The sequence below is a fragment of the Moschus berezovskii genome, chromosome 3 (assembly GCF_049115385.1).
Source record: "Moschus berezovskii isolate FMDL1 chromosome 3, NW_MosBer_1.0, whole genome shotgun sequence".
In the NCBI taxonomy this organism is placed as follows: Eukaryota; Metazoa; Chordata; class Mammalia; order Artiodactyla; family Moschidae; genus Moschus; species Moschus berezovskii.
The window spans coordinates 115,001-129,480 of NC_142462.1; the positions used below are offsets into that span (position 1 = coordinate 115,001).

At 46.6% G+C, this 14,480-nt stretch overlaps 2 protein-coding genes across 2 annotated transcripts in view; both read left to right on the forward strand.

The window, feature by feature from the left end:
* The first annotated feature begins 6,717 nt into the window (after positions 1 to 6,717).
* LOC129549542 (uncharacterized) lies at positions 6,718 to 12,003 on the forward strand. The gene is made up of 8 exons (XM_055416776.2): positions 6,718 to 6,813; positions 6,933 to 7,268; positions 7,462 to 7,533; positions 8,355 to 8,493; positions 8,792 to 8,838; positions 9,685 to 9,831; positions 10,401 to 10,489; positions 11,498 to 12,003. Exons 1-6 carry the CDS (start codon positions 6,718 to 6,720, stop codon positions 9,802 to 9,804), a joined length of 810 nt encoding a protein of 269 aa, XP_055272751.2. The 3' UTR covers positions 9,805 to 9,831; positions 10,401 to 10,489; positions 11,498 to 12,003.
* A 179-nt stretch (positions 12,004 to 12,182) lies between these two features.
* The window catches only part of LOC148778266 (NBPF family member NBPF4-like), a 38,983-nt gene continuing 36,685 nt past the window's right edge, over positions 12,183 to 14,480 (forward strand). Inside the window, exon 1 of the mRNA XM_088832974.1 lies at positions 12,183 to 14,227. The gene's annotated coding sequence lies outside the window, so the exon portion shown is untranslated. The remainder of the gene's footprint in view (positions 14,228 to 14,480) is intronic.

The window sequence follows — 14,480 nt, forward strand, 5'->3', positions numbered from 1 at the left end:
ATCTCCTCCTCGCAACAAGGTGATGCAAGCTTATTTTTTTTAAAAAAAATCAAAATAGGGCTGAAAGTTTTTAAAATCTGAGATGGAGATGGGGAAGCTATATTTTAAAGAGCAAAACTTGTGGAGAAAAAATATATAATTACTTTGTCAGTCATTTTAGGGGGATGAATCATTCTTGAGATCAGCAAATATTAATAGTTCTTCCTTTCTTTATGGAAACTATTAAATGTAATTGGCGACTCTAAGACACAATTGGAATCCATAGTTTTAGTTGAGTCTCCTACAGTGGTGTGTGCGAGAGAGAAAGACCGACTCTTTGGAGACCCCGGATTGCAGTGTTCAAGTCATAAACCTGGAAGAAGTAAATAATGGAAGATTATTAGGCTAAAGTTGCTTTAGGTAGCAGTATTTGCATGTAAGAAATGTCAGCATGTAATCATAGAAATGTCAATACAGCACAGCAAAAGTTACCCAGTAAAGATATTAAATGACATGTCTCCCTTTTTATTTTTTTGTTTCTAATTATTTTACTTTTTTTTTTTTTAATTGGAGGCTAACTTTGACAAAGGCAAGAATACAAAATGGAGAAAAGACAGTCTCTTTAACAAGTGGTGCTGGGAAAACTGGCAGCCACATGTAAAAGAATGAAACTAGAATACCCCCTAACACCATACACCAAAATAAACTCAAAATGGATTAGAGAGCTAAATGTAAGACCAGATTCTATAAAACTCCTAGAGGAGAACATAGGCAAAACACTCTCTGACATAAATCACAGCAGGATCCTCCAAGACCCACCTCCCAGAATATTGGAAATAAAAGCAAAAATAAACAAATGGGACCCAATTAAAATCAAAAGCTTCTGCACAGCAAAGGAAACTATAAGCAAGGTGAAAAGACAGCCTTCAGAATGGGAGAAGATAATAGCAAATGAAGCAACTGATAAAGGATTAATCTCCAAAATATACAAGCAGCTCCTGCTGCTCAATTCCAGAAAAATAAATGACCCAATCAAAAAATGGGCCAAAGAACTAAACAGACATTTCTCCAAAGAAGACATAAAGATGGCTAACATGTCTCCCTTTTTAAACAGGGCAGATTATTTTATAGGGCATTTTGCCGATGTTATTATATCAATTACAATATTTAAACTATTTATCTCTCCCCACCATTCTGCCTGTCTTCTCTTTTTTCTTTCCATTAATCTTGTTTCACGTTGGTATCTAGAGTCCCCCTTCTTTATGTAGATCTGTGTTGTAGACCTCAAAAGATCTCAGTTGAGAAATGCTTTTTTATTAAAAAATTATTAATTCATGCAAAAAAAGCCCTAGAACTTGTTGGTTCCTGGCCAGAATTGACTTTCATTCTGATTCTGAATGTTTGGGGCTCTAAGCCAGTAATCCCCGGATGTGGGTTCCCAGCCTAGTGGTTCTCAAAGTGTGATCTGAAGACCACCGGTGGGGCTGCAAGGCTTCCCTATGAGGCTCTGTCCCTGGGAAGGTCCGGTGCAGCCTTGATGCAGAATATGAACATGTCTGTGCTTCGGTGCTTGGCACAGTTTCATAATTTTGAACCTCAGTGCAAACCAGATGTCACTGCAATTCTGGGTTTCTTTGGAAGCCATGCGAGTCTTCTCATTCATCTTAGCAAAGCTGGAGGAAGCAAGTCTGTGGAAAACGCTGTGTCCGAAAGCCACTTGCTGACAAAAGGTGCCCTTCATAACCTTGACTTCCATTACAGAGCTGGCTCCTGATGGAATGAGGGTCACTTCTGGCTGCCAGAAGGTTGTGGTCCCTGCCGTGATGTAAGCCTGGTGGAAGTGGACAGAGCTGGGGCTCCCAGAAGGAGCCTGGAGTGAGAGAGCGTGCAGAGAAGCCCCCACTTTTGTGCCTTATTGTTGTGTTTGAGAAGAGTGGAGCTGTGGCCTGCCAGTTAATGAATATCAAATGTTAGAAATGGAACACTCTCAACTTTCTCCTGCCTCATTTATTCTGGTACTGATTCCTTCTAGTGCCTTTTTCATTTTAGTTATTGTAAAACTCTGTTCTTTATACCTTCTAGCTCTTTGTTAAACATTCCTGTATCCTCTTGATCTGTGCCTCCATTCTTTTCTGAGATTTTGAATCATCTTTACCCAAGATTACTCTGAATTTTTTTTTTGGTAGATTGCCTACCTGCACGCCACTTAGTTGTTCTCCTGGGGTTTTATCTTGTTCCTTTGTTTGGAACATATTTCTCTGCTGTCTCGTGTTGTCTAAGTTTCTGTGTTTGTGGTCGCCTTTCGACAGGCAGCAGGATTACAGTTCTTTTTGCTTCTGATATCTGCCACCCTAGTGAGTGAGGTTGGTCCAGGAGATTGTTCAGGCATCCTGGTGGGAGAGACTGGTGCCAGCCTAGTGGTGGGTGGACCTGAATCTTGCCCCTCTAATGGGCAGAGCTAGGTCAAGGGGTATGTTTAGAGGCATCAGTGGGCTCCAGATGACTTTATTCAGCCTGTCTGCTGATGAGTAGTGTTGTGTTCCCATCCTCCTGTTGGTAATCCTGAGGCATCCCAGCACTGGAGCCTATAGACTGTTGGGTGGGGCCAGGTCTCGGTGCCAAAGTGGTGACCTCCTGGAGAGCTTACATTGTTGAGTATTTCCCGGAGCTCCTGCCATCAGTGTCCATGTCCCTACCGAGAGCCAGGATACCCTCCAAGACCTGCCCAGGTTTCTGTGGAGTCATTGCTTTGGCCTAGGTCCCAGTGCTCATGAAACTCTGTGTGCAGCCTCTAAAACTGGAGTCTCTGTTTCTCCCAGCCCCGTGGAACTCCTGCACTCACACCCTGCTGGCTTTCAAAGCCAAATGCTCCAGTAGCTCCTCCTTCCTATTACAGATGCCCAGGCTGGGAAGCCTGGTGTGGGACTCAGAATTCTCCTGTGGGAGAACTGCTGCAATGTATTTTCCCGTTTGTGGGTAACCCACCCAGCAGGCATGGGATTTGATGATATCATGAAGGCACTCCTCCTGCTCTCTCTCTGTGTCTTCTTTGTCTTTGGAGGCAGAATATCCGTTTGGGTAGCTGCCAGTGTTCTTTGGTGATAGTTGTTTAGCAGTTAGTTGTGATTTTAGTGTTTTCATAAGAAGAGGTGAGCTCGTCCTTCTACTCTGCCACCTTGTCCTGCACTCCTCTTCATTTATTCCATTTCGTGAGAATATTCACATAGCTCACTGCAGAAATAATGTGTTTGGTTAAGGCCTGTGGCTCTGAGGCAACTGGATGCAGGTATCATATGGTATATGCATCCTGTTACCTTGATAAAAACGGAAACAAATTCTATCTTTTCAAATACATTTGACTTCAATGTTTTTAGATGAGCAATGATAGTCTTATAGAATATTTCTTAGATTTCTTCTTCTCCCAGTCCATAGAGAAAGGCTGTGGGTGGTGAGTGCCGGTAAAAAAGCAATTAGAACTTGAGAAGTCCAATTAGTTATGTTCTCTCATCTATCCCTCTCATTTTGACTGTGCTGGGTCTTCATTGCTGCACAGGCTTTTCTCTAGTTGGGATGGGTGGGCTTCTCATTGTGGTGGCTTCTCTTGCTGCAAAGCACAGGCTCTAGGCATATGGGCCCCTTCGTTGTAGCTCCCAGGCTCCAGAGCACAGGCTCAGTAATTGTGGCCTATGGGTTTAGTTGCTTCACGGCATGTGGGATCTTCCTGGGCCAGGGATTGAACTCACGTCTTCTGTGTTAGCAGGCGGATTCTTTACCAGTGAGCCACCAGGGAAGCCCTATCCCTCCCATTCTGAAGTGTTGCCCAAAGGCCTGATGCCTTCTTCTTCCTCTCCCCTTTGATTCCTGAACGTAGAGGTCATCACATCTCCCTCAGTCTGTGCACTTCTCCAGCTTAGTACTGATCTTCTGCCTTGAAAGACCCTGCTCTCTAGCCTGCAGGACTAAGGTTAATCAGGAGGAGAAATATTAGGTTTGACTTCATCTGACAATCCTGTGCCCTCTAGATGGACAAGGGTCATTTGAGTCTCAAGGAAATTCCAGGCTGGAGTGTGTACCATCTTAATATATGCCAGTCCTCACCCAGGAAAAGTGACATCCCCATCACGGCAGGGGGTGTAATGGTTCTAAGCAGGTTCTAAGCCACATTACTTCTGGGATTCTGAGATTACAGTGGGGTCCTTGTCAGAACGGAACATCACAGGAGAGTGTTCTGACACATGCTTGGAAACACTCGGTTCAGTGCCACCAGACCTCTCTCTCCTCTCAGCTTACACCTGGGATGCCTGTCACCAAGTCCCTTTGAGCAGTGACCTGAGCCCTCTGGTGGCAGAGATCCGAGCTTTGTGAGGGCAGCTGGAGCAGAGGGTTCAGGTGAACACCTGTCTGCGACTGCAGCCTGAACAGCAGTTGGATGGCGGTGCCAGCAAAGCCAGTCTCAGCTCCTCCTGCATTAGCCAGAAATTCCCCACCAGCACTAACCCTGGAAACAAGCCGCTGTTCTTCCAAGGCAGGAAGGAAAAGGGAACCGTGAAGCCCTCAGGCAATGGGAAGGTCCCCAGGATGTGTGTGGTGGAAGGGACAATGTTGCCTCTTCCACACTCCTTAGGGCCAGAGTGAAGTCAAAGATGCTTCAATACAGCGCCTTGAGGGCATGGAGTTTAGGGTCAGATCCGGATTCTGAGTTTGCCACTTACATGTTTGCCTTTGGAAAAGTGTTAAAACTCCTCAAGTAGTTAAGCCTTAGCTTCCTCATCTTTAACATGAGGATAATATAAACTATTATGTGGAGCATTAAATGAAATAATTTACAAGTGCCTAAGGAAATGGCAACCCACTCCAGTGTTCTTGCCTGGAGAATCCCAGGGACGGGGGAGCCTGGTGGGCTTCCGTCTATGGGGTCACACAGAGTCGGACACGACTGAAGTGACTTAGCAGCAGCAGCAGACACCATAGTGAAGTGAAAGTGAAGTCGCTCAGTCGTGTCTGACTCTAAGCGACCCCATGGCCTGCAGCCTTCCAGGCTCCTCTGTCCATGGGATTCTCCAGGCAAGAGTACTGGAGTGGGGTGCAGTACTCAAAACAATTAACAACTGTATATGTTAATGCCTATTCCTTATGTTTGTGGAGTGTTTTAAAATTTACCATGTTTTCAAATAATTTCGTCAGAGCTAGTGCAGCATTTACCATCTCTGTGTTTCACATGAGAGAATATAGGCACTGAGACGAGTCACTGATATGCTGAGGTTTGTGGGAGTGAACAGGCCCGCCCAGGATTCAGAGAAGCTTTGATTTGCTGTGTTCCTGCTCCCTCGTTATGCTCTGTCTCGGTGTTGCTTCTCTTCCCTCTCAGGCTTTGCCCTCTCAGCGCCTCCCCACAGCAGCAGCCAGGACTCATCCCTGCCAGCTCAGTCACTCCTCCTCCTCATCACACAGCAGAGAGGCCTGAGCTAGAAATCCGGTTCTAAGCCACATTTGCCTGAGTAGGATCATATCAATCTCTTCGTGATATTTTCCAGGTTGCGGTCTGGTCTCCAATGGGGCATTTCAAACTCACCTAGGCTTATGTCTCCTATGCTTCTTATCCTAGTACATATTTTCTAGTACTGACTCATCAGAACAGTGATTAGAGTGCAGAGTTAAATCCCATAGAACCCAGAATATGTATGGACTTCACAAGAATATGTGTGCTTACCAAAACTGTTGATCTTGTTTCTGGCCTCTTTTACTCTTTGATGTCCCTTTTGGATTGAACTGAGGGTGACTATGAATAACAGTGGTTTCTTTGTTGTTGTGGTTTTATTCTTCAGAGCTGGGTTTGGATGCTTCTCCAGTAACGAAGAAGCCTCCCAAGCTGGAGGGTGATGCTACTGACGGCTCCTTTGCCAATAAGCATGGCCGCCACGTCATCAGCCACATTGATGACTATAGTGCCCTAAGAGAGCAGATTGGGGAAGGCAGACTGCTGGTCAAGAAGATAGCATCACTTGTGAGACCAGCCTGAAGCTTCTCTGGTCCCGTAGCTCCAGGCATAGAGGTAATCCCACTTTAGCTCTTAGGTGCACCTTTTCCTTAAGCCCTTTCTTCTTTTGATTTTAGCTGCTTCTCCCACTGTCTTTTTTCCTGCTGCATATCTCTCACCAGCTGAGGATGTATCTTCCATTTCCATCCAGCTAGGCCTTCTGTCTCCACCAGCTTGTTTCACGACAAGCTTTGTTCTGTTCCAGATGTAGCTGACTCTGTATTTCCCCTGAGAACCACAGAAAAGCATGTGCAGCTTTGCCATCCTCATCAGTAGAGCATGTTAAGCATCAGCATCCTTGCAGTGCTGTTTGGTAGCTTATTATCTGCTAAAGTCACACTGGGATATGATCATTTGTGGGCAGGATAAAATCACTTCATCAGTTTCCTGGGAATTGAGAATATTCATCCATATGGGTCAGATGTGTGGAAGGGGTGAGGAGAGTGGCAGCCTTGGACTTCTCTGCTCAGGCCGAGCAGGAGGAGAGCAGGCCACAAGGCTTCTCAGAGTCTTTCCCCAGGGAAGACCTAGGTACCAGCCGCTGTGCAGTCGAGCTCCAGGAGCCCCCACACGTGAGAGGGAGGCCCACACCTGAGTCAACAAAGGCAACAAGGGGCTCCAGGCACAGTGCTGGCAGTGCCGTGGGTGTGACGGAGTGAACCCAGAAGTGGCGATTATCCCAGAAGGAAGGTGACAGGCTCATGGGGGTTAGGGCGCCCCTGGGGGATGTGCAGTTCTCTGGAAAGGAGAACATGCCAGGTAAAGGGAGCAGCTCTCAGTCCTTCGAGCTACAAATGGTGCAGCCCAATTGAAGCATAAGGCCTGGATTTAGGGAAGGGCAGTGGATTTAGGGAAGGGCGGTGGGGGTGCAAAAATAGGGACCTTAGAACTCCAGAGCACGAAGCAGGACTAAAAGCTAAAAAGTGTGGAATCAAATGAACTCTCACAAAGTGGGAGGCCCTTGCTGAGTCAGAGAACCTCGGCTTCCAGGTTAGAAAAAGTCTCACAGGTTCAAGCAAGCCTGTGGCCGTACCTCGCTCACAAAGGAAGCCGAGGCCTGTGCTCTCTCAGCCACAGGGATGCCCATGGCTACCGCCCCCTTTCCCAGGTGGTGGGCAGCGAAGGCATCCAGGAGCTGAGGAGCAGCGCCACCGCCCTGCACCACCGGCTGGAGGAGTCGGCCTCCCTCCTCACCACGTTCTGGCGAGCAGCCTTTCTAAGCTCCCCTGGCCCTGCCCTTGTGGGCAAAGTGGTAAGAAGCCAGCGTCCTCTACCGGTTCTGCCCCCTAACTAGCCTTCTAACTCCTCGGCCTGCAGAGCCTGAAGATCAGGAGCCAAATGGGCAGTTGGGAGAAGGCGACCTGAGGCGTGTGTCCCTGGAGGGAGACCTCTCCTCTGTGGTGAGCGCTCTCTGTGCAGGTCTGAAAACATCCCTCTCCTCACAGCCTGAGCCCCAGGATAAGGAGCCAAACAGGAGAAGAAAAGAACACAGAAGAGGCAGAGACATGAGAACCCTGGTAACCCACAAATGTTCCATCCCTTTAACTTTCTGAAGTTCAGCTGAGCTGCGTTCAGGGCCATTCAAAACATCAACACCTCCTCCTTTTCCATCCTGAGCCCACTCCCACTCACCCCCAGGTCCACACAGGCAGACAGGATCACAGAATGTCACCAGGAGTGGACCAGCCCTTTTTACTCACCCACTGAAATCCCAGAACAATTTCCACTTAAACCTGTGTCTCTGGGTCAAGCCTGATGAGAGTCAGCCTCCCCCAGGCGCTTTCAAATCTCAGGCCACTCTGGTTGATGATCTTGGATTAGGTAGATTTCCAAATCCCTCCTAGGCTTCTCACTCCAGACTGGTATCAATGATAACTTTAGAGGATCCAACTTTGCTATTTCCAAGGAGGAAGTATTTTGCCATCCTGAGGTTGGCAGATATATTTACAGACTTGTAGACTGTCTCAGGCCAGCCCTGTCTCCCCAGGCATAATATTCCTAATGACCGAGTTTTGATACCCAAGTGATATAACTATGTCAGCACTAAATCAGAGCTCTTACTTACAGCTGGGAGTTTCAGTGTGGCCTGGACTCAGGTTCTCTGCAGCAGTTGGAGTGTGGCCTGTGCTCCTTTGCACAGGAGCTTCCAGGTCCTCAGTGTTCCCACCTCATGGCCCATCCTGAGCCATCACCTGCTGGAGGGTTTTAGAGGCAGGGAAATCTGGTCCAGAAATACTTGAGAAGATTGTAGAATCCTGTTTGTGGTTGTAAAGAGCCACAAATCACAGGGTGCTTTAGGCCTTCTGACCACTGACAGAACACCTATGTTTCTTTCCAGGGAGAGTCCATGAAAAAGGAGCTTCTGGAACTGAGAACCAAACTATCCAAACAGGAGAGTCTCCTTCAGAGTACATGTGAGCGCCTGAAGACCGCCAACCAGCAGAAGGAGAGCATGGAGCAGTTCATCTTCAGCCAGTGTGGGTGCCCTGGGACAGGGAATGGGACAGGAAATTGGGGGGCCTTCCAGGCTCCCCACTTGTGCTGTGAATGGACAGTGACCAGAGAGGCCAGGTGATGGGGGAGACTGATGTGACATCCCTGAACCTCCTGTGCCATCAGTAATCATAGAGGCAGAGGAGGAGATGTGAGGGGTGAAGGGGAGCAGGAGACCCCAAGCTGAGTGGCCAGAAAGACAAACTTTAGACCACACACACCCAAGTCAGATGTGGACCCCGCTGGTAATTTCTGCCTTTGGGAACTGTTTTGTTGTTTCAGTGACCAGGACACACGATGTTTTGAAGAAGGCAAGGACTAATTTGGAGGTAAGGAATCCACTGCACCGATCAGAGCAAACTGTCACCGTCTGTATCAGAATGCACAGGTGACTCCTGACCTGTGCTGACCTTCCAAGAGGAAATTTCTGGTCCACCTGTGGGAGCACAGGTTCTCAATGAACATCCCTCTAGATTCCATCCCCATCGGTCCTCCCACCCTAATCAGAAACCTCCCCTGACTTCTCAGTTCACTCTCACTTTGTCATCATCTTCTCTCTTGACCCCACTTCTCTCTCCTTTTTGCCATGTCAGGACTGGGGAGAAATGCAGTTCAGTTGATTCTCAAGGTCAGAGGACATGTGGGGTCTGCCTCTGATTGAGCTTTCCAGTAAAGGAATCCTGAGGCCAGTCATGGGTTCCAGGGTTCCTATGTCACTCCATGAAAAAATGATGGAAAGATGCCACCTAAAAAGTTGATTTCACTGCATAATATTGGGCTGAAAGCAGCAATTTGATTTCGACATATTTTTCTTTAGGAAACAACATAAAAGAAAATCATTGGGTCTTATTGATCTAAAAGAGAACTTGGTAATAAGGAAAAAGATGAAACTTAAAGGGAAAGATTATCCATAAGGCAGGCATTCTCTACATTTATTTAAAACACCAATGCATTCTCTAGCAGCCACTTTGAAGAAAAATGTGAAGTGTTAGCAGTGGCTTCAAAGTAAAAAACTAAGCCTTTTACCTTGGACTTTAAAGCTTTGCCATAATCAGTTGAGCCCATTCCTAGGAATGTTCCTAAATTGTAACCTAAAAAGATGTTGACCCCACAGTGTGAAAAGGGGTTGGGCCATAATTTAACCCTGATTTTTTTCCTTGCTAATTTCTGTGCAGAAACAACCCCCCCTTTCTGTAATAACTCTTGATGATGGAAGAATGTTCTGCAGATGTTGGCACCTGGCATTCTGGAAGGGTCTGAGAGTGGGCTGCGGCGGGACCAGGGTGCGGGACTGAGAAGGATGTGACCGTGAGAGCACAGAGGTAGGTAGTCACTGACTTTCACATCCCTGCTCTGCCCCGAGGCCCAGGGTGGGGAGGATGAGGGGTGCACTGGGAAGGACTTGGCACTGCCAGGGCCTTTGCTTTACCTCACTCTGTGAGCAGGGACTAGAGGAGGAATGGGAGAGGATGCCCTGGTGGGAAAGGGGTAGATCCTACAGGCTGACCTACCAGCTTTGTGTTTACCTGTGGGCTTGGAGTGAAGCTGGCACATGGAGGGGCCTGAGGATTGGTCCCCAGTTATGCTCACTTCCTGAGGTTTCATCACGTACCACTGGCCACTGCTGCCCAGTTCTGTCCTGGAAGAGAGTGGGACTGGGCAGGGTCGGGCACCATCCTGCAAAGGAGACATTTCCCCTTGAGAAGCCACCTTGACAAGGGACTTGCTTTACTTAAGCTGAGTCATGCTTGTTGCTGCTAGGATTTCAAGGTCTTCATTCTGGGCCATTTGTTTAATGTTGGGGCTTTTCCTTCATGAGAGTCTCCCTGGAATTTTTGTCTGAAATGCAGTTTCTCAAGCCTTATCCCCATGTTTCTAACATGCCCTGTAGTGTCTCTGCTGTAGATTTCCTATACTGTGCAGCCAGCACCCAGGGAATGGGGCCTCTCTCCTGTATGATATCACAGTCAATCATCCAAGGTTAGTACCACTTTCTCGATTTTACACGATCCATCCTTCTCCACTATACATGAGATCCATGTGCTCAAAGAGGGCGATGAAATCATCATGTAAAGCAGACTTGGTATTTTAGTGGAGCTGGAATTTGCATCTTGGACTTATGTCGCCAGGGCTGTGCTTTCATTGTTTTCACATAGACACAGGGCAGGATTGATGGATATAGGGTAGGGAGTAGAAGACATCAGTAAGAGTTAGTGATTCCTGGTAACTAGTATTGGTCTGCTTGACAAGCATTTACTGAATGTTCTCTGTGGCAGGCTTTGAAGAGGCTCTGGAGAGGAAGGTTGACTAAGGCACAGAGAGTACCTGGCTCTCAAAAATATGGCCTCTAGCACAGGAGCCAGATGTTTTAGAGAGTCACATCTAATTTTTAAATAAAGACTGTGATGTAGTTAATATTCATGCATTCCTTGGTCCCATTGTGTCCACCAAGGTGGAAAACAGTATAAATTTAGGACTATTGGAAAGAGATTGGGCTTCCCTGGTGACTCAGATGGTAAAGGATCCGCCTGCTATGCAGGAGACCGGCGTTCAATCCCTGGGTCAGGAAGATACCCTGGAGAAAGAAAGGAATGCCAAGTATAAAAATATAGGATTATTGAAAAGAGATGAAATTCTTTTGGGGACATGTCCGTCAGGTATTTTTATTTTAAGAAGGGAAATAAGTATGTTTGTTCAAATGTCCCCTGAAATTTAGCCATGGGTTCCTGGTGCCTTTGGATACAAAAATTTGTGGTCAAGGTTTGTGTGGCAGCTATGCTGCATAAGGGTGTGGGAACTTAGGCGAAATCTCCATATCTCTCTGGGCCTCAGTATCCTCATCTGTAAGATAAGGTTATTCAAATTCTCCAAATTCCTTTCCTGCTGAGTTTTTTCTGAGTGCATGAGAGACTGAGATGCATGTTAAATGTTCCCTGGGATCTGCAGCCAAGACCTGACCTTGGTTCCTTCTCTGTGTGTCTCCTATAGGAGCCTCAACTGGGCCCACACACTGGAAACACAGAAAGGAGAGAGGGGATGGAAGAAAGGAAGCAACAGGTTCAGAGGATGAGACAACCCAAAGAACAGCAAGGTAATGGTCGAGGAGCTGTTTGCCAAGGGAGGTGAGCATAAGGACAAGTTGAGTTTGGAAAATTCAGTCGGAAGTGAGGAATGCACAGCATCACCTGAGTTCTCAAGGAGCAACCTGAGCTGAGCAGGAAGGACCAGGAGAGTAGCTTAGTCCACAGTGAGCTTGTGCACCTGCCGAGGAGGAGGTTTATACCGCTGGGAGCACCGATCCCAGGAGGAGGATGAGGTTTATACTGTTGGGAGCACCAATCCCAGGAGGAGGAGGAGGAGGTTTACACTCTGGGAGCACCAATCCCAGGAGGAGGATGAGGTTTATATGCTGGGAGCACCAATCCCAGTAGGAGGAGGAGGAGGTTTATACTGCTGGGAGCACCAATCCCAGGAGGAGGATGAGGTTTATACTGCTGGGAGCACTTATGCTAGGAGGAGGAGGAGGTTTACACTCTGGGAGCACCAATCCCAGGAGGAGGAGGAGGAGGTTTATACTGCTGGGAGCACCAATCCCAGGAGGAGGAGGAAGTTTATACTGCTGGGAGCACCAATCCCAGGAGGAGGAGGAGGTTTATACTGCTGGGAGCACCAATCCCAGGAGGAGGATTAGGTTTATACTGCAGGGAGCACCAAAACCTGGAGGAGGAGGAGGAGGAGGTTTATACTCTGGGAGCACCAATCCCAGGAGGAGGATGAGTTTTATACTGCTGGGAGCACCAATCCCAGGAGGAGGACGATGGGACCTTGAGGCTCTGCCCTAGACCCCCAGCCTGCAACTTGGAAGTGCCCACACGTGGATGTCCTCCAAGTAAGTGTGCCATAAGGTGCATAAATGGTGTTTGGAGAAGAATTAGAGATCTTCATTCTTATGAGGGGCCAGGAGAATGGGGCTCATTTCTGAAGCAGAGATGATAATAATATTCTTCTGCATTTACAATTTTGAGGTTTTATACACATCATCTCTTACCTATGTGTTGAGTGCTTAATTTGCAGACAAGAAAGAGTATGTATACTGTTCCATTTTATAAATTTGTTAAAAAGGCAAATTCATCTAAACTGGCAATGGTTGCTTGGGGCTAAGAGTTGAGGGAGTGATGGATTGCAAAGGGGAACAAGGAAAGTTGTGACCGATGGAAACACCCTGCATCTTGATTGTGGCTGTGGCTTCCATAGTGTGTACATCTATCAAAATGCATTTAGTCGCATATTTTTAAATGGTGCAGTCAAGAGGATTCATATAAAAATCTACCACATTTCTCTATACCAGCAGTGTTAGGAAATGAAATTCAATAAAACATAATAGAGATAAACACCCATGATCATTTAATGCTTAAGAATACAGGTAGTGATGACTCCTGAAAACTATTGCTGAGAGAAATTAAAGAAGACATACATAAATAGAATATACGTTATAGTCATAGATTGGAAGACAATATTTTTAGAATGTCAAATCCTTGTTATTCTGAATAGTATTGCAGCTGGCATTTGCGGGGGGTATATTTTGCACACTAATTATAACATGTAAGTGGAAATCAAAGTATCTCAGTTAGCCAAGACACACTGAAGGAGAATTAAGCTGGAGGATTTACTCTACTAGATTTCAAAACTCAGGTTAAAACTATAGCAGTTAAGACACTATACTGGTGTAAGTAAACAGAACACAAACTGCTGAAGGAAAGAGGGAAGAGTAACAAAGTTACCCACACCCATATTCAGTTTCTTAATAAGTCACCAATATGCATCACGGGGTGGTGATAGACTTTTCTGCAAAATATCTGTTGTGAAAAAAAGTATCGAGAGATGATTAATACATTTGGGAAGTTCTTGGTAGAAATGCAGTATAGGTGAAGGAAACAGCTACTTGGAAGAATCTGAGACAAAAGTGAACTGGAAAATGTGGGATGGGGTTTCGGAGGAGAAGGGTCGTTACCCGGATGTGGCTCCAGCACTTACAGCAAGGGGATCTCGGCCCGTTAGAGACCCTCTGTGTGCCTCAGTTTCCTCATCTGCAAAGCACCAGAGAGTTATCTTTTTGGCACCAGTCAATTTTGAACACTAGAAGTACCATAAATGTAATAATCATCCCCTCGAATCATGAGGGAGGTCAGTGAAACCAGCGGGTAAAGCTAAGTGCACACCTGAGCACCTTTAACAAAGAGACTCCAGGTCCCACCTCAACTCGCTGAGTCACACTTGCTACAGGTGAGGACTGTGCACTTGTTTGGGACTAACTCTCCCAGGTGATTCTTACAATGATCAGCTTGGGGACAGAACACACTGAGCTGTATACCTTTTACCCCAAACACAGAAGTAGGACAGAACAGAAGAAGAAGGGTGTTTCCACTCCAGTGACTAAAGCAGAGAACTATTGGAAGACTCTAGAATTGAAGGACTAGGCCCATCTGACCCCATTTAACTCTTCTCTAGTTTACAGCAGAGACACATTCCCTGGGGACACACGCCTGTGGCACCTGACTATCCACCCTGAGGAGAGTGAGAGCCCTAATTTTAAATTCAAGTCTGGCTTTGAGTGCAAGCTAAATTCACCCTGTTTGCTCATTGATGGGATCAGTCTTCTCCAAGCTGCCACTTTTTGAAAAATAACTCGTATTGCTATAAATGCAAACTTCAACAAAGGTATTTGTTAGAAAATTTTGTAAATACTCAACGTAACAAGAAACCAGAAAGTGAGCAAGAACATTCCATTTCAGGAGAGTTCGGCCCAATAGAGCACAGTCACTGAGAGAAAAGATCCTTGAGTAGAAGGGAAGTGGTCCCTTCCTGTCCTGGGACATCCTGCTAACTTCAGTGGGCTGGGAAAGCAGCTGCCCATTCTAACAGATGGGATTCTCAGGGGCGCTAGTGGTAAAGAACCCGCCTGCTAATGTAG

What these genes read in the sequence shown, in the direction of transcription:
- LOC129549542 (XM_055416776.2), top strand. Translation starts at nt 6,718, where the DNA reads ATGGGGGTTAGGGCGCCCCTGGGGGATGTGCAGTTCTCTGGAAAGGAG. An exon ending in GCAGTTCATCTTCAGCCAGT is followed by an intron (nt 8,494 to 8,791) that starts GTGGGTGCCCTG and finishes TTGTTGTTTCAG; the next exon opens with TGACCAGGACACACGATGTT. An exon ending in AGGCAAGGACTAATTTGGAG is followed by an intron (nt 8,839 to 9,684) that starts GTAAGGAATCCA and finishes ATTTCTGTGCAG; the next exon opens with AAACAACCCCCCCTTTCTGT.